Consider the following 23,081-nt stretch of genomic DNA (forward strand, 5'->3'; position numbering starts at 1 on the left):
GTGTGATACAAAATTCTGCTCCTACTGCACGGTACAATCATCCAGCATCCACATAAAGATGCACAGACAATACATAGTGGTATTTACTAAGAAAATGTAAGCATTGCTCCCACTGCCCTTTGGAAGTGACTCCAGAGCTCAGAGGATATTCATAAGGCACAAATCAAGCACCGCATTCTCATATGTCCAGCTGAGAAGAGGCGAGCAGAGGAACTGTCAAACCAATCACACAAGCATAGAGAAAAAGCTATGTCCACACAAGAGAGATATTAAAGATGTTCCAGACTCCTCCTGTGACATTTAGACTTATAAAAACAGTAAAACATTGTAGCAAGCTGAGATAATAATCACGTGTCAAAACCTGTACGTACGCACAAATCATATTCATAACCAGAAATTTTGAACAGTGAAGAGTAAAGAAAGTGCTAACAAAATTTCCTCCCTCTTACAAGTCAGATTCTGATTTCCTCTCAGAACTGGTCAAAAGCTGATATATGGTGTCCTTGAAATGTTACAATATATTACCACGGATGACTACTCAACATAAGCTTATTAGCTCCCCCGGTCTTAAAGTGAAATTAAAACCTTTTATAAACAAGTTATGATGAGTTACAAAATCTGAAGCAGAAAAGCAATCAACCATGCAAATATGGAATAAAGCAGTACACTGTAAATGCTAACAACAGACATGCTATAAATAAAAGCTCTTAAGAAAACTGCTCAAGGTCAAATTTTATCAGTACTCTTTGAACACTTGATCCTATGGGCTTTTTTAGTTACAGAGTTTGTAGCTATGCCCATTCATAAAGCTATTTTATTATTTTGAAGGCATTAGAGAATATGCAATTGTTTTATAATACTCTGTGAAATTAAAGACAGAAATTAAGGTAGATGATTCACATACAAAAAAATACATCCTACTAATCATAACAAAACATTTTTTTGCATCAGGAAACAAACAAAATCAAGATGCAAGTGGACAAGTCATGCTTTTATCCCTAATCTTGTTACTCAAACTGAAGGGTCATTTTACCAATTCAGTATTTCAATCTACCAAAACAACCCAGTAGAGCTACTGTTTATTGCCCTTGTTTTCCACATAGTAATGTACTTATTAGGATCAGAAGTATTTTAAAGAGTGCTTATTCAAGAGCTCTCATTGTGAAGAACAGCTTGTTTTTGAGTGAAGGTTTTGCAGGATTTCCTGTCTTTAAAAAATAACTCAATTTTGATTACTTAATTTCTCATTGCAATTTTTTCACATTTTGTGCTTCAAGGATCTCTATAAGCAAAATAATGGGGTTTTTTCTCTCCAACTAATCACTAGCCCAAGTCTGAAGCACTTGCTTTGAAACTTTCAGGGTCTGATCCAATCCAGTCTAGACACTTTTGTTTAAACATTCCTTTCCAGCAGGAGCTGAAGTTGTTTTCTCTAAAATTTTTAAAGCAATCTGAATATGATCCTTTGTAATATCAACTGGTAAAACCTTTCTATTTTGAACTGTAAATGTCAGAATCACTTTACCTGTAAATATTCCCTTGAAAAAGTAGAACTCTCTGCCTTCTCAGAGACTTCACATATACAAAGAAAGCAGAAAAATGGGAGTACAAAGCATATCAGACTTTGAAATCCACTTCCCCTCCCATTTTTTCTATCTTTAACATAAATACACTAAAAATTATGCAGCTTACCAATCAAAATAGAAGCATCAAGTGATACATCAGTCAGATTGGTTTGTTTAATTTTTTTTCTAAAAAGTCCCAGAATAAAACGTTTTCCTAGAGGAAAAACAATCCTAAGCAATCAAATAGTCGAAGAAGCCAAACTAGAATGGTGACAACTGATGACTGATTTACTTAAGGGGTATTTTCATAGCTGGACAGAGCAACCAGGAACAGTCTGAATGTTTCCAGATGCAATTACACACCTTTGCATCCAGATACAAATTTTTCAATATAGAAAGATCACAACTTAGAAAATTTCCTACATGGTCATAAAACCCATTATCATACCACTCTCAAATCTCCAATGCTGAGGGCTGACAGGGGGTCTGAACATTCCTCTGGATAAAAGGAATAAAAAGAATAATATATCAGAAAATCCAGACACCCATGACTAAGGAGGTCAAGTCAACAGAAGCATATGGTGTTCTGTCTGCACACTGGCCTCAGACAATAAGGATAATTAAACACATGATTTGTTTGAGAAGAGTATTGGCAGCACTTGAGCTGAAGGTCCTCCTTTAAAACAGAGAACAGCAAGCTACAGTGATGGGGAAAAACAAACAAACAAACAAAGAAATCTCACATTTGCAAATTATTTGTCCTGATCTGACTGTTAACTTGGCTAGAATTCACACTTCTTTGCCTAGTAAACAACACTGCCCAGGACTATAGATAAATATAAACCTCAGGGCTTTTTAGGTTCCAGCTATTTGATTTTTATTTTATTCCCAGTGCTGAGAAGCACTGTCACCTCTGTTGGCATTTCTTCTTTAAAGGGAAAGTGATATAAAAAGGTCACTGAAATCATAACCTAAATCAGTCCCACAATAAGCAATCAGTATTTAACACATCTCTAGCCCTGAATAGAAACACTGAGGAATAAATAAAAGCTTCATAGATTCTATTTCCAAAAAGCAAAGCGGTACAACAAAAATTACTGCAACTTCTGTTGTAGACATTAATTGTACAAAGAGTTCAATTTCAGAAATTAATAAAAGAAAAGCTCAGCTAAGTATACAAAGCATTGAATTCACATAATCTGGGTATTAACACTTTACAATGAAAAAAAATTACCTTCAAATAACTGTTACTAAAACCTCCCACTTAGACATTGCTTACACGTCTTGCAGAAGGACTTAAAGTGTACAACAGTGCAAAAGAAATTAGGAAACCTTCAACATCACAGTATTACCTCAAAAACAGGAACACAGTTTATGGGGACAGCTTCTACAAAGATCATTATGTCATGGTTATTTTTTTCAAACTCACCGCCAGTCAAAAAGCAAGACTATAATTCTATACTGCTCAAGCAAGCACAAAGCTCCAGTTTAAGGAAACATTACAATCATAGCACTAAAGCACACCTTTAAGATACAGGACAGGTCAGTATCTAGCCTGTGTTCTTGACAACACTGAAAGACTAAAAGCATATTGGCTAAAAGAAAGTATTTCCATTGCATTGTTTAACACATTAAAATAAAACAATCCATTCTACATTTCTGCAGAAACGTGTCTATTAAGCATACATTTTGCATCCATTTACATTTGCTTCCATCATTTAGTTTAAATATGTGTATATATATACACTTTATTGCTACCAATAAACAAGAATATCTTCTAAAACCCACATAATAATTAATTACACTAATTTCTGACAAGATAAATCAAAGAAGCCATAACCACTTATGCTGATCCTACCAACATGTGGCTTTATAATCAGCATCTCTGTAGGGTATCATAATTTCAACTTTAAAATAATTACAAAAGCTAATCTTGGTAAAACACAGTTCTTTCACATCTGTTAAAAGAGAACAAGAAACAACCCCTTCACCTGAAATACTTACAGATTTGCTGACAATGTAAACAAAGGCAATTACCTTTTAGGTAATTCAACCCCTTACAGCCAGTTTAACTACAAGTCATCTGTGACATTATGTTTCTCCTCAGATATCAGTCAACACTTTCAGCTGCTTTCTACAAACAAGCACATTAACCTATATTAAGATATTAAAATATTCATGCTATCCAGTGGTTTCAAATTCCTGGGGAGTTCTTTTGTGGTAGGTTGTGGGTTTTTTGGGTGTTTTTTTTTTAAGAAAAATATTTCTCTGCATACCACCTTTTTATAACCTACTGAACTTCTAATTCCATTTACTAACACATAAATTCTGTTACTCTGCTGTAACAGAATTCATGAAAGTGAGGTCTTTGATCCTCCTTGTTACTGACTTGGTAAGTTAAAACTGGAAAAAGGATTTGAAGGAGAAAAGAAATTCCTATAAAATTACCAATTCGGTAATCGTTCAAGCTACCTCTAATCCTGTCACTCACATCTTGCAAATAGCCAGACTTGTGCAAAACATTTGACACTGTCCTGCACAACATCCTTATCTCCAAACTGCAGAGACATGGATTTGACAGATGGACCACTCTGTGGATAAGGAACTGGCTAAATGGTTGCACTCAGAGTTGCAGCCAACAGCTCGATGTCCAAGCTGAGACCAGCGACAAATGGTGTTCCTCAGGGGTCAGTACTGGGACCAGCACTTTTTAACATTTTTGTCGGTGATGTGGTCAGTGAAATGAGTGCACTCTGAGCAAGTCTGCCAATGACACCAGGCTGTGTGGTGTGGTCAACATGCTGGAGGGAAGAGATGCCATCCAGAGGGACCTGGACAGGCTTGAGAGGTGGGCCTGGGTGAACCGCATGAAGTTCAACAAGGCCAAGTGCAAGGTCCTGCACCAGGGTCGGGGCAATTCCAAGCACAAATAGAGGCTGGGTGGACTGAGAGCAGTCCTGGGGAAAAGGGTTTGCAGGTGCTGGTTGACAAGAAGCTCAACAGAACCCAGCAATGCACACTTGCAGTTCCCAAAGCCAACTGGGTCCTGGGCTGCATCAAAAGCAGCATGACCAGTAGGTCAAGGAAGGTGATTCTCTTCCTCTCCTCTCAGGAGACCCCACCTAGAGTGCTGCATCCAGCTCTGGGGCCACAGTATAAGCAGTACATGGACCTGATGGAGCAAGTCCAGAGGAGGCCACAAAGATGATCACAGGGCTGGAGACCTCTCCTATGAAGACAAGCTGAGAGAGCTGGGATTGTTCAGTCTGGAAGGGAGACGTTATAGCACATTCTAGTAGTACCCAAAGGGGGCTGAGAAGAGAGCTGAGGAGGGAGTTCCTACAAGTGCACATAGAGACAGGGTAAGGGGGAATGGCTTCAAACTGAGAAAAGGTGGGTTTAGATTAGATGTAAGTTAGAAATTCTTTACTGTGAAGGTGGTAAGGCACTGGGAACAGGTTGCTTGGAGAAACTGTGGATGCCCCATCCTGGGAAATGTTCAAGGCCAGGCTGGATGGGACCTTGAGCAACCTGGTCTAGTGGAAGGTGTCCCCTGTCCATGGTAGGGGGTTGGAACTAGATGGTCTTTAAGGTCCCTTCCAACCCAAACCGTTCTGTGATTCTGTGATTAACTGAACCTGCATTCTACACTTTTTATCTTCTACTTATCTGATGCCTCCATATCAGCTATAGTTAGAGCTGTTATACAGTTAAAGCTGTACTTTAAAATACAGGAGATGAAATTTTAGTCAAAGGTTACTCATATTATTCCTTGTATTCATGACATACAACACATAAGAAAATCAAAATGACTAACTGATCTGAAATCACCTTACTTTTTTCCCTTGTCCAGCTCTTGTTGCACCAGTCAACTGTGTTGCTAACAAAACACAACATAAGCTATACAGCTGCAACCAGAGCCAGTCAATGCCTCCTATAGTGACTAGTGTTAAAAAAAGATCAAGGGAGGAGAACCAGACAATATGACATGTTTGTCATATGCAAATGCTGGAACAAATAATAAACTCTAACAGATCAGAATTTCAATTATGGCAAAAGAACTCATAAACAAGAAAAGAAGTGTCCAGAAACAGCAACTAACATGTTTTCATGAGATTAGACAAGACAATATCAGCTTCTAGTTAGACTTGACTAAGGTCATTGGAATGTGTCAAAGGTAAAAGAAGGTAACATTTTAAAAATTTTGGTGACAAGAACAGTGTCTACAAATACTCAGTGCAGAAAATTAATACTTTCATTTAAATTTCCCAAATCACTGTGTTAATTACATATTTTCAATTATTTTTCCATTACACTACTCTTCATTCTACATTTGATACCGTACTGATGGAAGCCTTTTCAACCTAAGGTGACTGAAGGCTCACACCAAGACCTTAAACCATCTTGTCCGGGAGCTGCTTTATGTTGATGACGCCGCCCTTGTCGCCCACACAGAAGCAGTTCTGCAGCTTTTAATGTCCTGCTTTGCAGACGCTGCTGAGCTCTTTGGGCTGGAAGTCAGCTTAAAGAAGACAGAAGTTCTCTATCAACCGGACCTCAGGAAGTCTTCCATCATCCCCATATCACCATTGGCCAATCAGAGCTCAAATCAGTCCAGCAGTTTAATTATTGAGGCCATGTTACTGAGAACACAGCTGTGCTGGGGCAGGGCACGTCTCAAGGATGAAGGACCACCGCCTCCCTAAGATCCTGCTCTATGGTGAACTTGCCACTGGCTGCCGCAAGAGAGTAGCCCCAAAGAGAAGATACAAGGGCTCCCTGAAACAACATCTCAGCCTTGGCCATATTGATCAACATAACTGGTCTACTCTGGCCTCCAACTGGGTGGTCTGGAGACACACCATCTATAACGCTGCTGATGCCTTTGAGAACAAACGCAGGATCACCATCGAAAAGACAATGCAAGAAAGAATCATGTCTTGTTGATACCACCTAAGGAGTCTTTCTGCTGTGCCTTTTGCAACCAGACTTGTCCATCTCGTATTGGCCTTTTTAGCCACCAGTGCGCTTTGTAGCAAATGTGGGTAGAGTCCTTCCCAAATCTTCGTTTGCGAAGCCCAGCCATGATGATGAATGTTTTGAGAATGAAGGGTAGAGTCAACTGCATCAGCCACCAACTCCACAGTTCCACCTAAATACCACAAATGGCAACATCCCTTTTAATATACCAGTCTCCTGCATTTAATTTCCATTTGAAAAATGCATCTATAATGTTTCAATAAAAACACAGTAAAGTAGTCATGAATGCCTTTTTCTTCTATGGCAGATTTAACAATCACAGCAACATGAACAAACAGTAACACGCTCAACACCAGATAAAGATAAAAGAAAAAAGCTGAAGCACAGATTCTTGCGAGGCCCAGAGGGCTATTCTCCACTTATTTAAAAAAGGACCAAGTACAAAAATACACCCACAAACACAATCACAAGCAGTTTGTTCTACACTCTGAAGGAGGATTAAACCAGCAGTATCATGAACAATCCAAAACTAAGACATATAACTTATGTCTTGAGTTTTAAATAAACCAGCTCTCTCACCTGGCACTCTGGTATCTTTGTGTGCCTAGTGAGAGCCAAAACTGTGGGGTGGGAAGGGTACACCTTCGTGGGACCAAGCAGAGGCTCTCGTCCTAACAGTCTGTTTCCTCCAAACTCAGAGGAATACAATGTTAATTTGTACTCCACAAATTGCAAGTGCTAATAAAGGTTAATTTGTATTCCATGGTACATTTGAACAAAGCCAGAAGGACAGACTAAAAAAGTATTATGAAGGAGTAACAGAAGGAAAGAGAGTATACAGTCGCATGTTTTAATGCAAAAGAAGCTGCAGTGACCTTTCAACTTTGAAAGAATTTAACCACAGCCATCCTACATTCATTATCCAAGCCACTGGTTTATCATTGTCAACATGTGAATTTCAGAAAGGTCTCCCCTATTTCTGTCTAGAGCCTCTCTGATCAAGAGAGTGCAAACAGTCTTTGTGCAAAGCAAAAATATTTAACCCTGACACTTCCACACTCACCTCTACACATCCTCCAGAATGTGACTTAGAGCAAATATGCCAACCAATTGTGCAGTAACTGAGTGACTGACCCCTCTCAGACATCCCAAAAGCACATAGACTACTGTACAATCTCTCAGCAACTACTTATCACAAATACACACCTACAGAAAATTTCCCAAAGGTGTCATTTACTGTGCACACTTAAACAATCTGTGCGTACACAATTGGAATTCCTGGTAATGCAGTAATTTGGTCAACAACAGGATGCCTGTGTAGCAGCATCCACCCATCCGGGGCTGCAGGCTCTACATCAGAAGGATTTCTGCCCAGGCAAGATTTCCACAAAGAAAAAGAAGTCATGTCCAGAAAAAAAAACAGGTGTGTGTATCCCAAACCTTCTTCAAAAATCATCAAATTAATATGCTCACATACTCTTGAACGTTCGGGGCTCAGATTTTGAGGGTTAAGAAGCTGGATATTCTCTGTATAAGTAAGTTACAGTCCAATGTGGCCAAGGAAACAAAGTACACAGGAAAGGAGAACACAGTAGCACACAGGAAAAGCAACCAGTTCTGACAACCTGAAAGCTTCCAAACACTTTAACGTGATTTGTTTCTACTACAGAATTGTCAATAAGTCAGTGAGTTTCTGTGCATACAAATTAAGATGCTCTTACTTCAAACTACTCCTATCCTTCCTCTCAGAAACAAATGTACACATACAAGCCACAAACTACAGCAAGGAAAGCCAGTTTCCTAAATAAAATAGAGATTAGTAATGGCTGATTCACAGCCAAACATTTAACATTTTCATACATTAGAAGAAAATTCATCTAGCAAAAGATAACTGGTAAGAAGAGTGCTACAGCCTGACACTATTTTAAGTGCTGAAACTTTTAGAAATTTTTATTAGCTTGGGCACAAAATTCAAGCCATTGTTGAAGTCTGGTTATTATTTCCACACATTAGTGGGTTGAGGTTGCTGATGCTTCTTGTTTCTTTGTGCCTTGTTGTGCCTTGACAACTGTCTTGAACAAGCTCTGTTTCTGAGAACATATTCTTTCTAACTTGTCCTCCTTGCAAGAAACTCAGGATCAAAGCTTCATCATGCTCACATATTGCTGCAAATTAACAACAACCTTGTAAATCAAATGTAATCCCATCACATTTGTTTTATTCAAATCTCTCTCTAATGGTACCTCTACAGTTTGTCTAGGGGTTGTGCAACTGAGTATGAGGGCTGTTTATTGGCACAAGTACTTCACTAGTAATTTGTAATGGAAAAAAGATTTAGTTCAGCCCATCTCCGAACTGTCTGAGGAAACTTAAAATGTTCATGGCATTGACATGCAAGACCATGATGTGTCTGCAGGCTACAACAGCAATATTTGTGTTTCATAAGCATAGGAAACTTTTAAATTCTTTTTGAGCATTACACAGAAAAATTATATACTGTCACAAGCAGGAAGAGGGTTTCTGTTGTTTACAGTCAGATAGATGGGTGGCACATCTGTGGGAAGCATCCGCAGGAATAGACAGAAAGCTGCATGAAAGCTGAGGAGAAAACCAGAAAAGCAGCTGGAAGCACAGCTCTACAATACTGTAGAGTAATTGCTTTTTAGGTACAGACTAGCTGGAATAAAGTCTTGCACTGTGAGCAAGGAAACTGCTTTCTCTTCACTTTCTGCCATGTTCAGAACACAAAACATAGAGCGTTATAAACAAAACTAAATTATAGACTTACCAGTGTCTCATCTTAAAAAGAAGCAACTTACAGGACTCTAATCCTAAAAATTGTATCAATAATGAAAAAGGCTTTTTTGTTATTCAGGTAGCAAATAAAGTCATAATTACACAGCAGGAATAAGGTTACTGAATAAGATACTACTCCAAACTGTGTGAGTGAAGAAAAATAAAAGAAAAAAAATACAAAATCATACTAGAAAATAAAAATCTTTTTGAGATTTTTCTGACACGGTATGTTCATGGTTCCTAGCTATAGAATTGGCTGTTTACTGTTAATAACAATAAGAGATTAACAATAAACAGATAAAGGATTCTGCTAAAATACAAGCATGTATTTTATGTATTTTAAGGGATCAAGTTTTATTATAATAGCAGGGAACTCTCAAATATCTCATGCAAACATCAATATTATTAAGCAATGAAATACACTGTCATGTTGCTTTTGGCACTAGAAGAGATAAGCCCGGCAAAGGTCAAGAATAACTACATTAATTTAGGTTATAAGGAACTTCTGGGGGTCATGTAGTCCAGCCCCCCACTCAAAACTAATTTCAGCATGATCACTAGTTCCAAGTTAGAGTATTTTTGCCAGCCATAGGTCTTTCCTAGCTAAGACTTATTTTGGAAGCATCATATTGATTTTAAAGACCAGTGTAATTCACTCTTTTTGTGCTAGCCCCAGTCTTTGGTACCAATTATGGTATCAGTGTCTTTTACTTGTCATTGCCAGTTTAACTTATTTTTGAAAATGCCTACATGGGAATTCTTCACCACTGACACCTCGCCAATAATCTACTCCAGTATGTAACTATACTCGCCGTTACAAAAACTGTTTCCACTACCTAACCTTGTTCTCCCTTTCAATTTCAGTCCCTTATATCCTGTTAGTCACTATGGCCACAAACAATAGATGATGTCCTTTTTTATTTCCTTTGGCAAGACCTTCTTGGCAAGAACTTTTAGAGTATTTCAGAATTATATCTCTCTCTCTCTTCTCACACCTTACAGGATAGGCTTTCTGAATCTTTGATCACTTGTTGCTTCGTTGGGCAGAAAGAAGACTTCCTGTGCCTTGCTGGAGCAGTAGACTTTATACTTATTTCCTTACACCCCTTTTTTGTACAATTTCTTCTGTTTTCTGCAATAACATGATAAGTACACTTACCATGGGATTTACAGTAAACTTTCATTCCTAACTATCATGCTAACATCAAATTTCTTCCCCACTCTTTATGTATACATTTGATTTTCTTCTTCTTTACTGTGCCCCATGTTTTGACTGCAGCATTTTCCCCTACCTTCAACCTTCTATTCACCCCCCCTTCCTGACTAGGTCTCCAATTTGCATAATTTATTTTAAACTTGAACCTCTTTGTCTACCTTTGCTGCTCCTCTCATCATGGTGCTGTTTGAAATCCAATAAGAATTATCTCCCTCTCACCACTAAGGAAAATTCACTAAGGAAAATATCAACCACCACCAAAAATACAACAGATTACTGCAAAGTCCCTCTTGCTCACTATTAAAATATGACCATATATCTATTTTAACTACTCTAGGAACACAGTTACTGGCTTACAATCCATTGTACATTTGTAAAATATATCTCTTACAGTAGGATATGAGCAGCTCTGTCAGATGTAACTGTCTTTCCTGGCTTGGCTAAATTAATCACATGATCGTCTGTGGATGTGAGTAGCAACCAGGATTTTAGGGGAGTCATGCAAGCATAGAAGACTCAGTATAAAGAAGTATTAGGAGAAGTCACACTGAGCAAAAGTACAGCTTTTCTCCAACTCTAACAACTGGGTTGTAATCAGAGCAGCACCTCAAGATGCTGGCTGAGCCAGATGATGTTAAATGCTCTGAGAGCAACCAAGTTTTATAATCCCATAAACTATTTGGCTAACCTGGATAGCAGGTTACTAAAAAAAAAAATCAAGGAAGAAGGCATTGCTGTAAAAGCCCCTTTGGTAGCAATCCTTTTCACTGCAGCTCTCCAAAATCACTGGTGCCAGAGGAGTTCTGGTGCAACAGGCGTAAGACAAACAAAAAGATACTTCAGACCTAAACACTGCCCACCTAAGCAGCAATATATATACCTCTTCTGCTTGATTCAACTGGGACAGGGTGTTCGCTACCTCCACAGGACTCTCAGTAACCATTCCAAACCTACATTCCAGGTTTAACGAAATTCAATTCCTTTTTATAAGTTATAGACCAATCTGTTGTTGAAAACAAGTTTGAAGTGTATTTTAGATAAGGACCAGAGTAACATTCATGTGTTGGTGTTAAAAAGAAAAAAACCCTTTTATTTCCTTTAATTTCAGCTCCTGTAAGATCTGCAACAGACTTTCCAAAAAAACCCCAACATTTCCCTTCTATTTAACAGAAATGAAAGAAACCTCTCTTCTCCAAACTGGCATAAATTGTTATAACACTTTCTACTTTAGCATACCAGCCCATCCCTCCCCTTCCCCTGCCTTCACCCTTCCCAGTTTGTAGTCCATTGAAATTTTTGATTGGTTTGTCTTAACTCACATCAGTGAGAAATCAGCACATAACTCTGAAAATCAGAACATGCAGCCAGAAGGCTGTAGCAGCATTCACTTGAATAACAGCTTCTCTTGGGATCAAAGTATAAACTAAGGTGGGTTATGGTTGCAAAATACTAACATGCATCTCTCAGATTTCTCACCTTTTTTTTTTTTTTACAAGAGAATATTGCATAACCACTGCCAAGGGGGGAAAAACAGAGAGAGAAAGAGGTGGGGGAAGGGGAAGGAAGAGAGATTCTGTCTTCCTTGTCTTGTTTCCTCTATGGTTCTTTCTGTAGGACTCTTCTTCCTCTGGGAATAAATATTTTGGGTTCTTATGCCAAAATTTTCCACCATTGGCTGAGGCTTTTTGTCAGGTTCCTCTCGGTTAGGTTTTCTTATCCTTGTTGCTAAGTTTAGATGTTTTTGAACACTTCTGATTATTGTGGCTGAGAAACAACATGGTAATTTTAATTTTATGAAAACAGCCAGAGGAGAGAGAAGAAAACAGTTTTATTATAAATTCCAGGCTATTTTCTCTCCAAATGAGAGAAGACATCATGCTTAAAAGGAAACAGTAGCTCCAACCTTTATTACTTAAGTATGAGTGAATATTTAGCAAATTAGGAAGCGAGCTAAATATCTCACAAGTTCTCTCAGAGGTCTTCACATGTGAATTTTTATCAGCATACCAAAATAAGCCATCCTCACACAGTGAGAAAATTCTACAGTTACGGCAACACTCTTGGATGAACTGAAAACCAGAAGCTTTTCCAACTAATTCTTCATCTTTAAAGGAGAATGATGAAATACACCACTGTTTTCAGAGTGCTACAAAAATGACATAGTTCAGCCAATCCTGAAGGGCTAAACTGCACCAGATTTTCACAATATATATTCCACACTTGTTCTCACACTTCAAGTAGCCAAATGCCTTCTAAAAGTCATGTAAGACACTGCCAACAACCGTCTTTGGCCAAGAACAAAACGTGCATATTTTAAATGAAAAAATACTTGAATTAAATCCTACTGTGCTTGCCCTAATTCAGTGAAATTATTTACTTTCCTTCTCAATTTCCACAATGAATTAGGATTAGGAAGTTTGTTGATGTAAGAAGAGGAGGTTCTTGAGCATCATGGAGCATAGTGCTCTTCCCGGAACATTATGTACTCAAACCAACAGTCACATTAAAAAGCATCAAGACTACACTCTCTACACAGCTTTGATGTCATTTTTGTGACTGGTGTAATAGGTACACAGCACTGATCTGTAATGGTTAGATCTTCTTAAAAGCAGTGCCTTTAGGATAAAATACACCACACTTTTCTAGAACAGAGAGGAGATGGTGAAGACCTGTGACCCTGAGCAGGTCAGTAGTCCCAGAAAGCACGATTCAGTCAAAAGAGATGGTATTAAGCGTAAAGTTATTCCTTGCATAAGAGCTCAGTCTTAGGAGGAATTCAAGGACATCTTACACTGAACTAACTGTGAATGTGAAGTGATTACAGATCCCTTAAAAGTGGTCCTTCTGTGCACCACAGTAATCAGCATTTTGTAATTTTGATTTCCAACATCTACTTAACTTACGCTAGCCATAGCACATTTTTAACCCTAGAAAGAGGCCTTACAACTGTTGTTCAAGAATCCCTCACGAGAGGTCTTTCCCATGTGTATTCAGGGCTTGTACTGCTTCCTTGCAACTCCAGTGCTACTATACACTGCATGAGGTCCAGAAAGTGACAGAGATCTTGGGCTAATTTTGAAGACTCTCTCAAAGGACCACAGATATTTCAGTCAACCTTCTTCAAATACAGTTACCTTTAAAAGCAAAACATATAATTGGCCATTGTGTCTGCCTTGTGAAATGTTATTTACATAATCAGACCACAGGGTAAGCTAGAGCCATGCTGTTTCCAGCGATGGCACTTCAGACAGAGTATTTCCGTCAGCTCCTGACAATTTTTCAGCATATCCTTGAAGCTTGCAAAGCATTGTTCTGCAGAGACAAATTTTTGCACTTTAAAGCAGTACCAAAGTCTGTATCACTTTGAAGTGTCTAAATCCTATTCTGTATAGACTAAAACTAGTTATATTTACTAGGGGAAGATATGATCTACAAAAATATCATATAATCCCAGTCTTAATTGGTATTCTACAAATGATTCTGCATGTTAGGTGATAATTATCCAAGATCTTAGTTTCTAAATTAAAATGAATCACCTGAAGACTGGATTAGGGTTGTTGGAAAGAAGCACTATGCTTCTGCTTTAAAAAACAAAATTTGTTTCAGTTATCACTGAGCAATTTGAGGGGGGTTGCTTTTTCTTTCAAAAAGTGTAAACAGTATTTTCTTTCCTACTGTAGATTTACTTTGCTATCTGAAGATTTAAACATACAGGAATCTAAATGCAATATAAATGTAATGAATAACAAAATATGATAATCAAAGTATGCGACGCCCAACAGCCCTTCAGTGAATGGGAACAGCAAGCACTGTTTTCTTCAAACTGAGCCACTCAAAAAATTTGGAATGAAAACATTATCAATTAAAATACCATCCCACAAGGCTTACTAAATAAACATAAAATTACATCAAGTTGGACAAAAAACCTTGGCAAATATTTATCATCAGTTTCTGAATCTTTTCCATTGGTGCACTGAATGAAAACATGGTACTAAATTAACTCCAATCTGTTTTGATTTTGGATAACCTACGCAAAATTTAAAAAATAACGTTCTATGTATAAACTTCTCTTGAAGCAACACCTTAAGCACAGGTGATTTAGACTTTAGTTTTGTAAGTATGATTTATGATTAATTAACACATTACTGATATATCATTACACTGATTTTTATTTAACAAATTACCATCCTAATGCTCAACAGTAAGATCTGAAGATGATAAATGCAGAAATTTTATACCAACTAAGGAAGTATTGATTCTGAGCATTCAGATGGAAAAAAAGGTATAAAAAAGAACAGTCTGACTAACAAAAGCCCCAAATAGTAGATTTTTGTTAATTTCTTTTAACAGAGACTTTTCCTTGTGTAACACTTTGACAGAAGAGACCAAGACACGTAAATCATGTATTATGTAAGAAAGAAAAAACACCATGACAAAGAATTTCATAGATATCTATCTTTGTTGAAGTGAAAGTAAAATTCTTATGAGATTCTTCAGCAAGAAATTAATAAAAATATAACTACTGAATTTGCTATTAGTCAAAATGAAGAAAATACTACTTACAGTGCTATTCAGATACTCTCTTGTTGTCTGTCTTTGGCACATCTACACTTCTGCTGTCCAATTAAAAGATCTATATATTACCACAACCTTGAGAAGCTGACATTTTTTCCTGCTGCTTGCATTCAGAAGGGTGGCCTACCAACCAACTGCTACAGCAGAATCACACCACAAGGCATCTGCTTCTCCCACAAATGCCCAGTGGGAAAAAAATATTCAATGTGACACAGAACTCATCCGCTTCTTTTATACTTAAATAAGGGCTACGAGTTGGCTATGCTACAACAGACAGTATCCATGGAAAGCCTCAGCTTCCTCTTCCTGGACCTGAGGCTCAACTGAAGATAATATTCTCAGCAGAATAATAAGAACAAACAATCACTGAAGACAAAATTAGTTTTTAAATTACTTGGTCTTTGAAGAATGTAGTCTACTATTTTTCAAGAGTTCAGATGTTTATAAAATAAAAGAACAATCCTTTCTTCTTCTAGAAAACATTGCTGAACAAGTTTATTTGCTTTACTGAAGAATAAAACCAAATTACCCTACTTTCAGTAAAGAGTCCCAACCCTCAGGAAAAATGAATTTTTCAGGGTTCACATGGAGTGCAGTAAGATCAAAGATATATAAAAAGGTGAAAGTCTACTACAGACAATAGTTACTTAATTATTTTAGAAAATTGTTTATGTGGTTATAATAGATGCATTACCCATTACTTGGTAAATTTGCTCATTTCTTACATGAAACTCTGATAGAAAGTATCTTAAATTTCATTCAAAGACAGTGAGAAAAGTCTTTCAATGGTGTTGATTGGCAGTTTGCCACTGCCATCACTAAATCATCAGGGAAGACAGAAAGCAGCACCAAAAATAACATTCTCTAGTCGGGTCCATTGGCCATATGTTACATGGGTAAATAAATAAAACCATGAATCAAAACCAAACATATGGTTTTCCAACAACCATAAACCAGGAAAAAAAACCTAAACCACAACTATTCAGTCTTGACCAACCAGTTCCTCCAACAGCAGCATTTGTTTTTCTTCAGGTACATTTTTTTTTCTTTTTAGATCAGGATCACTCCAAGTTAATTTTCCTGGACCTACTAGCAGGTGTTTATTCCTCATCAAGGCAGTACCTTCTGTAGCAGAGCTAGTCAACAAGCAATTTATAGATAGCTATCATACAGCAGCAGCACACAGCCATGCAGCCCTGTGAAGGTTAATTTGGTTTTGGAGCTTTTTACTTACCTTTCCCATTTTGCCATGCAGTATACCAGGACAAACTGAGGAAAGTAGTGATGAAAACTAACACGGTGGCCACAGTTCCATTTCGGAGCCTCATCTCATTTCAGCATCACACTTGTTTATGTTCTATTAGTGATGAGGATCTATCTGTTGGGCTGCAATGAAGTTAGCTGAAGTCCACCAGGAGCAGCTGGACAATAGCGACACAATATGTAGCTCTCACATATCAGATGTATCATAAATCAATCCATTCCAAACTGTTGCATGCTTTCTTACAGTTCTCATCAATCAAACTTCTCTTTATTCTTCCAGTCCTGTTTAAAGGAAATGAAATTTAAGAGATTATGCCAAAAAATATTTCCAAGTGCCCCCCAAGAACCAAAATACACGTTCATTGCTGTGTCTTATGTGCACCTCGCTCTCGGCTCAGAGAACAGAACTTGTTAGAGGAATGTGTCCCTTTTCTAAGGCCGCCTGTGTCTGGGGGAGCTGTATTTCACATAAATTCAGTCATTAAAGGACAAACATACACATCACCAACATTACAATTTTAATATAAACTGAAGCAAGGTCACGAGTCACCCAGCAGGTAATGAACTGATACAAAAGCTGCTTTCAGGAAGCAGCAACTCAAGGCTCCACTCTTAAGTCCTTACTTGAACAAAACCCCTCTGAAATCAGTGAGGGCCTCATGTAACTGCAGCAGCAGAACCATGCACAGCAAAATGAGAGACCAGATTTACAAACTCACATCGCTCATCTTTCTCCGCTCAGTGCAAGAGTATTTGATCCATCCACAACCATTTTTTTCCTATCTCAGCTGCAGCTAAAGCACAGACTACAGTCACATATGCACTGACTGCTCAATCTATACCAACTGGCAACAACCCAAAAGCCCCATAAAAAGCCATATGACCATATCCCTCCTCTATCTCCACCACACAGGCACAAGGATAAAATATAAGTTACCAACAGGTCAGTTTTATCCTTGAGGAAGGCTCCATATTGCGAGATTAGAAAATCCTCCACTGATCAAACACAGCCAACATCTAATCATCCTGTCCTAACTAAACAAGACAAAGAGAATATAGGGCAATAAATTAACCAACTAAAAAAAAAGAAAAAGAAAAAGAGGGGGAGAGACTTGTTTCCAAAGCATTAAATCATCTCTTACAGTAGTTCAAACATTAGCAGTCAACGTTCTTTCAAGGCACTGCCAGTTTTTTTTTCCCCACTATAAACTATACCTGATACAAGTATGTTACTCAGCAATAAATAATTTGCTCTGAATTTTCCTTGGAAGCAATCTCTGTCATTTTCTTGCCTTGTTGCATTTAGAACAACAGAGTGAAAAATACTTTTTATTATTACGGTATCAAGAGATTCCAGTCAAATCTGAACTACTCTTCCCAAGCTTGTATCACAGCACACATTACCAAAGAGCTCGCAAAACAAGACATAACCAACAGGCATGGCTAAAAAAAGAACAGAAGAGAACAACAAAGTGGCAGAACTACATGCTCCTGTGTTCAAATCTTGGTCACAACATCCACGTTCCAGAAAGTGTTTACCTTTGGACCACAATTACCTCACCTACAATGTTATTAGCATAATTTCTTTTGAGAAACTTTATGCACAGATAGGTTTGTGGCTTTAAACATTAACTCTGAAAGTGCATAGTACCTATGAGGAAAGAAACAAATGCAAGTACATGGGAAGCAGACACAGTGGATGGTAAAATTCAGTAAGAAATAAAATAATGAGCAGGAACAGAAAGAGTTGTGAAAGGTCTTAGGATAACAGAAACTTGAATTCAACTCAATGAGAGATAAAGACAACTAAGACACCTATGAGGGATAAAGACAACTAAGACACCTGTAGAAAACTAACACAGAGAGCACAGCATGCGAGGAAATATCATCAGTACCAGCACTTTGAAAAGGAGATGGACATAATAAAAGCCAGAAGGGTAGGTAATAGTAATCCAGTGAGAAGTTAAAAGTCTGGATAAACTTTAATAGCAAGGAGAGGCAAAGATCCCAAATCCCAAGGTTTTTATAAGGACTGTCTACATGAATTTAGGAAGTTCAGGTGATTCCCAGACTACGAGAATAAGCAACTAGGACACCCACAAGATCAATGGCACCAACAATTTAACTCTAAAGTGTCTCTGAAGCAAGGATGCCTAAACTGTAATCTACTTTTCCCATTATTTTAGCATCTGTCAGATGTCTCTGGAGCAGCTCAGGTGTGCACAAAGGACCAGGCTGCAAGTTAGATGGATTATCCCAGTGGGGGCAACTGACAGCTGGTCCAATATGCAAAGAGAGAGGGTAATCAGGCGAGCAGAAATATCAACTGATAACGCAAGGAAAGTGAACCATATGCCTTGCCAAAAATGTGAGCATCATTTTTACATTTGCTGCAACAAAATCGAGATGTTGCGATCAGGGCCTCTCACTGTGCTACTGGAATCCACAAAAAATACAGTCAGAAAAAAATCAGAAAACCAAAAAGTAAAAAGAACAGTAGCAACGTGATTCAACTGTCAGTCAACGTGCACAAAATCGTGTCAAATCAATAATTATCATGGGTTTGAGTTGGTTGGTTCTGCTTTCATCCTTCTCTTTGGGTGCTGCAACCACTCCTCTTAGCACAGGCACCAGGAGCTCAGCAGTACTTAGATGGTTATTCAAGCATCTCACTATATCAAACTGCATACATCAAGGCCATGCATGAACCAGACACATCCCAGCTTTTAAAAATGCATATAGCTAAACCAGCAGAAATACATGTGTAGATGCACATAAATTATTTAACTCCCAGCTGGTCACTTTAGGTTTCTTTAATAATTTGCAACACAATCTAAACAAATTTAACTGAGGGGTCATCCAGTCTGAGATGACGGTATGATAGGGCATAACTAGACAGATGAAGCCTATGAAATTTGCCAGCATCGTTATAATCTGAACCTTTCCCACTGCAGAACGAAGGGAATGACCCGGCTGGATGCTGAAGGCCATGGGTGCTGAAGGTTCCGGCACCTCTTGGATGCTGAGCAGCACCCTACTGAATCACGTCTTAAATAAAAGAACAAGTTTCTGTACGTATCCAGACACTCCCAAAACACATACAAAGCGTATTCCCAACCGCAAACCATAAAAACTGATGCACTTCAATGAGCCTGCAAAGGCTCTTCACACAGCTGCTGAAGGGCTGGATGGTGCGGGATCATAGCATGAACAGTGCCAGACTTCCGAGAGGATGAGCCAGACCCCATCCTGCCGGGAGGGCGCGAGAGCACCTACCACGGCAGCAGCCTTGCATTGAAAGGGTTGTTCTTGAAGGCAGAGGAGAGCGGCACGCGAGTAAAAGACAGCAAGAAGGAAAAGGTGGCGGAGATTTGCTCAATGGGGGCTTTTCCACCTTATTTCCACTGACAAGCCCCAGCACACCCCACGGCGCGCAGCCTGGAGCCGCCGCCCGCCATCCCGCAGCCCCTAAACCCGGGAAAGGGGGGGAATCGGCTGCCTCCGTGGAAACCGTCCCGAGTTAGTCGGGACCTCCCTCGGTGTCTTACCGCCCCGGTCGTGTCCATCTCGTCCGGGAAGCGAAAAATGAGCGGGGGGAGATGGGCATCGGGCGCCGGCAGCTCTGCCGGGCGGCAGAGGGCGAGAGAGACGGGGACGAAGGGGAGAGAGAGACGGAGAGCGCCGGTCCGGGGAGCTGCGCGGCGCCCGGGGCATCGCGGCGGGGCTGCGGAGGGAAGGAAGAGGCGCAGGAAACTGCAAACTCCGCCGAACGCCCTCGGGATCCCGGCGAGAGGGGAGGAGCAGGAGAAAGGGCTGAAAGAGGGGTCTCCCCCGGGCGCCCCAGCCGGAGAGGAAGGGGGCGCAACGCCGCTCTGCCCCAGACCCCCGCGGGCACCCCCGGGCAGAGGGCGAAGGCAGGAGGCGGCAGCAAGTCCCGGGGAGGAGCGGCCGGCGCTGCCCGCACCGCCACGCAGGTGCACGGGAGCGCAGAGGGGTGCGGGCGGGCAGATGGCGGACCAGGACGGCCCCCAGCCTCCCGCCTGCGACACCGCAGAGACCCGCGGCGAGGGGAAGCGCCTCCGCCGCACTCCCGCTCCGGAGGATGCGGAGAGACGCCCGTCTCTGGACCCTGCGGAGCCGAGCCGGCGGTCCGCGGCGGCGCAGGGCGCGCAAGCGGAGCGGGACGCGCTGACCGCCGCTGCCGAGCTCACCTGTGCGCGGCGCTCCGGCGCGGCGGACCCGCGGGTCGCGGGGGCTGTGCAGACTCTGCCGGGGCTCTCGCTCCCTTCCCCGCCCGCCCCCCGCGTCAGCGGCGCGCCCGGACCCGGCGACCGCCCCCCGCCCCGGGCGCCATGGAGCGCGCGGAGCCGGCACCGCCCACCCGCCGGCACCGCGGGCAGCCAATGGGCGCCGCCGCGGATGGCGCCGCTCATTGGCTGGGCGGCCTGTCGCTCTCCTCGGCCGCGGCTATAAATGGCACTGTCTCGCAAGCCCCTTTAGCAGCTGCGGCGGGAACCGGGTGGGGGTGTGTTCACGGCGCGGCGCTTTCCGCAGCGTGTCCCCTTTTTAGGTTGTGCTTTTGGGGGTGTATGATTTCGGGAGAGCCCCAGGAAAGGCTTGGCGGCGCCAGCACTTGGGCGCTCGTTCCTTGTGGTCAGCTGCAGGAGGTGCATCCTGAACTTGTCTCTCCTGAGGGCCGACCCCTGGCCTGCTGTGTGAGGGTTTCTCCCTCTGCCCGTCAGTGCCACACGAATGACGCGTCTCGGTGCCCCGTATGACCCGCTTGCTCACTAGTGACAAGAAGTCATAGTCGTGAATTTCACCTTTGAGTTCACACCGTGCTAATAAACACCTCCTAGAGCTGTTTGAAATAAAGACCAGCTTGTTGCTTCACGCCAGTAAATGAATCCTCTGTGCTTTGTCCCCTTCTGGGGAGGGCGTTCTCGTGGCAGTGGTTTATGGGCCGCCCACGAAGTGGTTACACAGGTACAGCTTTGGAGGCGTGAGAGTGAACTCATTTTCCTCCAGAGGTTCCTTAAGTGCAACCAGTGAGAAAGTCGGGGCAGCTTTGCTCTATGGGTTGATTATTTAGGGTTGTGATATTTCTGTTCTGTAAGTAATCCCCTATCTTCAGTGGTTCCTTTCATGTGTTCCTGGAATTCCATGCATCTTTTAGGGTCTGAAAACTTCCATTAAAATCAAATGGCACCCTCAGCACAGGGTAGGATTCAATCTACCTCACAGGAGCTGTGCTCTTGTCACGTGGTGCTAACTGGTTGGCAGTGTTCAATCCTTCTGACAGATTTAATTGTTTCCCCTTTTCTTCTGGTCTTCCACCTAATTCAGATAAAGCCCATAGTACACATTTTCACTCTCCATAGAATTATAGAATCATAGAATGGTTTGAGTTGGGAGGAACCTTAGAGACCATTTAGTTCCAATCCGCCTGCCATGGACAGGGACACCTTTCACTAGACCAGATTGCTCAGAGTTCCATCCAGCCTGCCTTGAACACCTGCACAGATGAGGCATCCACAACTTCTCTGGGAAACCGTGGATATTTACTCTCTATTAAGGCTCTTATGCTAGATATAGTGGGATAGTTCCCCACTAGAACTTTAGAAACTGTGGAAAAATCTTACTAGTTATTCTGTCTGAAGAGTGACATTTAACAAGTCTCCGTATGCTTTCATTTTTTCTTACCAATGCTTCAACACATTACAGTATCTTTACACATTCGGGTGCCTGCACAGTAGCCCCTCAGTGATTTTGTTGTCTTTCTCAAAGATCACAAAGAGGGGCTGGTGGCAACTCAGGCAGAGCGCAGAAAAGAAGCTCAGGAAAAGTTTGCAAGGTCTTGATACTCAGGCTGTTCTGTGATTTTTTTTCATTGAGTGATAAGAATTCATTATGCAAATGTGTGCCTCAATCCTCCCTTTTACAAAGAAGTGGAATGGAGTGGATTTTTTATTGAAAAACATATTCAGCACAATAACTTTCAAACAAAATTTAGAGCATGCACATCCTCATGCACACAGACGCATCTATAGCAGAATTTTCTGTAGAAATCCCAACAAGCTAAAAATATTAAAGGCACTATTGTTTGCATCTAATAGATTAGTGTTGCTTAGGGATATGAATTTTTGCATTTCTGTGCTGGAAAAAAATCCTGGCAGAGAAATTTTCACATAAAAGTTCTTTTGTTGGGAGAGCTTAGTCTGCTGAAGAAAAGACTGGGTTACAAGATGAGTATAATGACAGTTATTTCACAAGAACTATCTGAGCCTTCATACTTTTTGTCCTTTCACTGATTGAATGTTTGCATTAGGAGGGTTTACCGACTGCAGCTTGACAGTATCCAATTAACTATTAATTTCCCCAAACAATAGAGTAAGTGTAATGTGATTGTTTCTCTGACATCTTCCCCTTAAGTTAGTTTCTTGAGAAACAAGGCAAAGTTCAAGATAGAAAAAAAATCAACATTGCCCCCATCTGACCTACTACAGCAATAATCAAATGCCTCTTGGCATATTCCACTGCTTGATGCATGGACAAAGTGCACAGTGAAGGAAAATGCTGCAGCTGCCAATGGAAAGGAGTTGGGGCTATTTGGCTGGCACACTAAAATGTTGCTTACTTCTAGTGAGGGTGGCAGCCTCCTTTTAGGCCTGAACAATATTTAATGC

At 40.7% G+C, this 23,081-nt stretch overlaps 1 protein-coding gene across 4 annotated transcripts in view; it reads right to left on the reverse strand.

Moving 5' to 3' along the window:
* Window positions 1-20,766, reverse strand: part of MGAT4A (alpha-1,3-mannosyl-glycoprotein 4-beta-N-acetylglucosaminyltransferase A) — a 78,460-nt gene extending 57,694 nt beyond the window's left edge. For 3 of the 4 annotated variants that reach the window (XM_051806820.1, XM_051806819.1, XM_051806817.1), the window contains exons 1-2: window positions 20,607-20,766; window positions 16,367-16,677 (exon numbers count right to left, since the gene is read on the reverse strand). In XM_051806820.1, the coding sequence (XP_051662780.1) occupies window positions 16,367-16,460 (94 nt within the window). In that variant the 5' untranslated portion in view covers window positions 16,461-16,677; window positions 20,607-20,766. Of the gene's footprint in view, window positions 1-16,366; window positions 16,678-19,943; window positions 20,091-20,606 lie in introns of those variants that run through there. The other variant, XM_051806818.1, reaches the window with a different exon arrangement.
* Window positions 20,767-23,081: the final 2,315 nt, after the last annotated feature.

Source organism: Manacus candei, unplaced genomic scaffold (genome assembly GCF_025592945.1).
Source record: "Manacus candei isolate 608988 ecotype Guabito, Panama unplaced genomic scaffold, ASM2559294v1 h1tg000069l, whole genome shotgun sequence".
Taxonomy (NCBI): Eukaryota; Metazoa; Chordata; class Aves; order Passeriformes; family Pipridae; genus Manacus; species Manacus candei.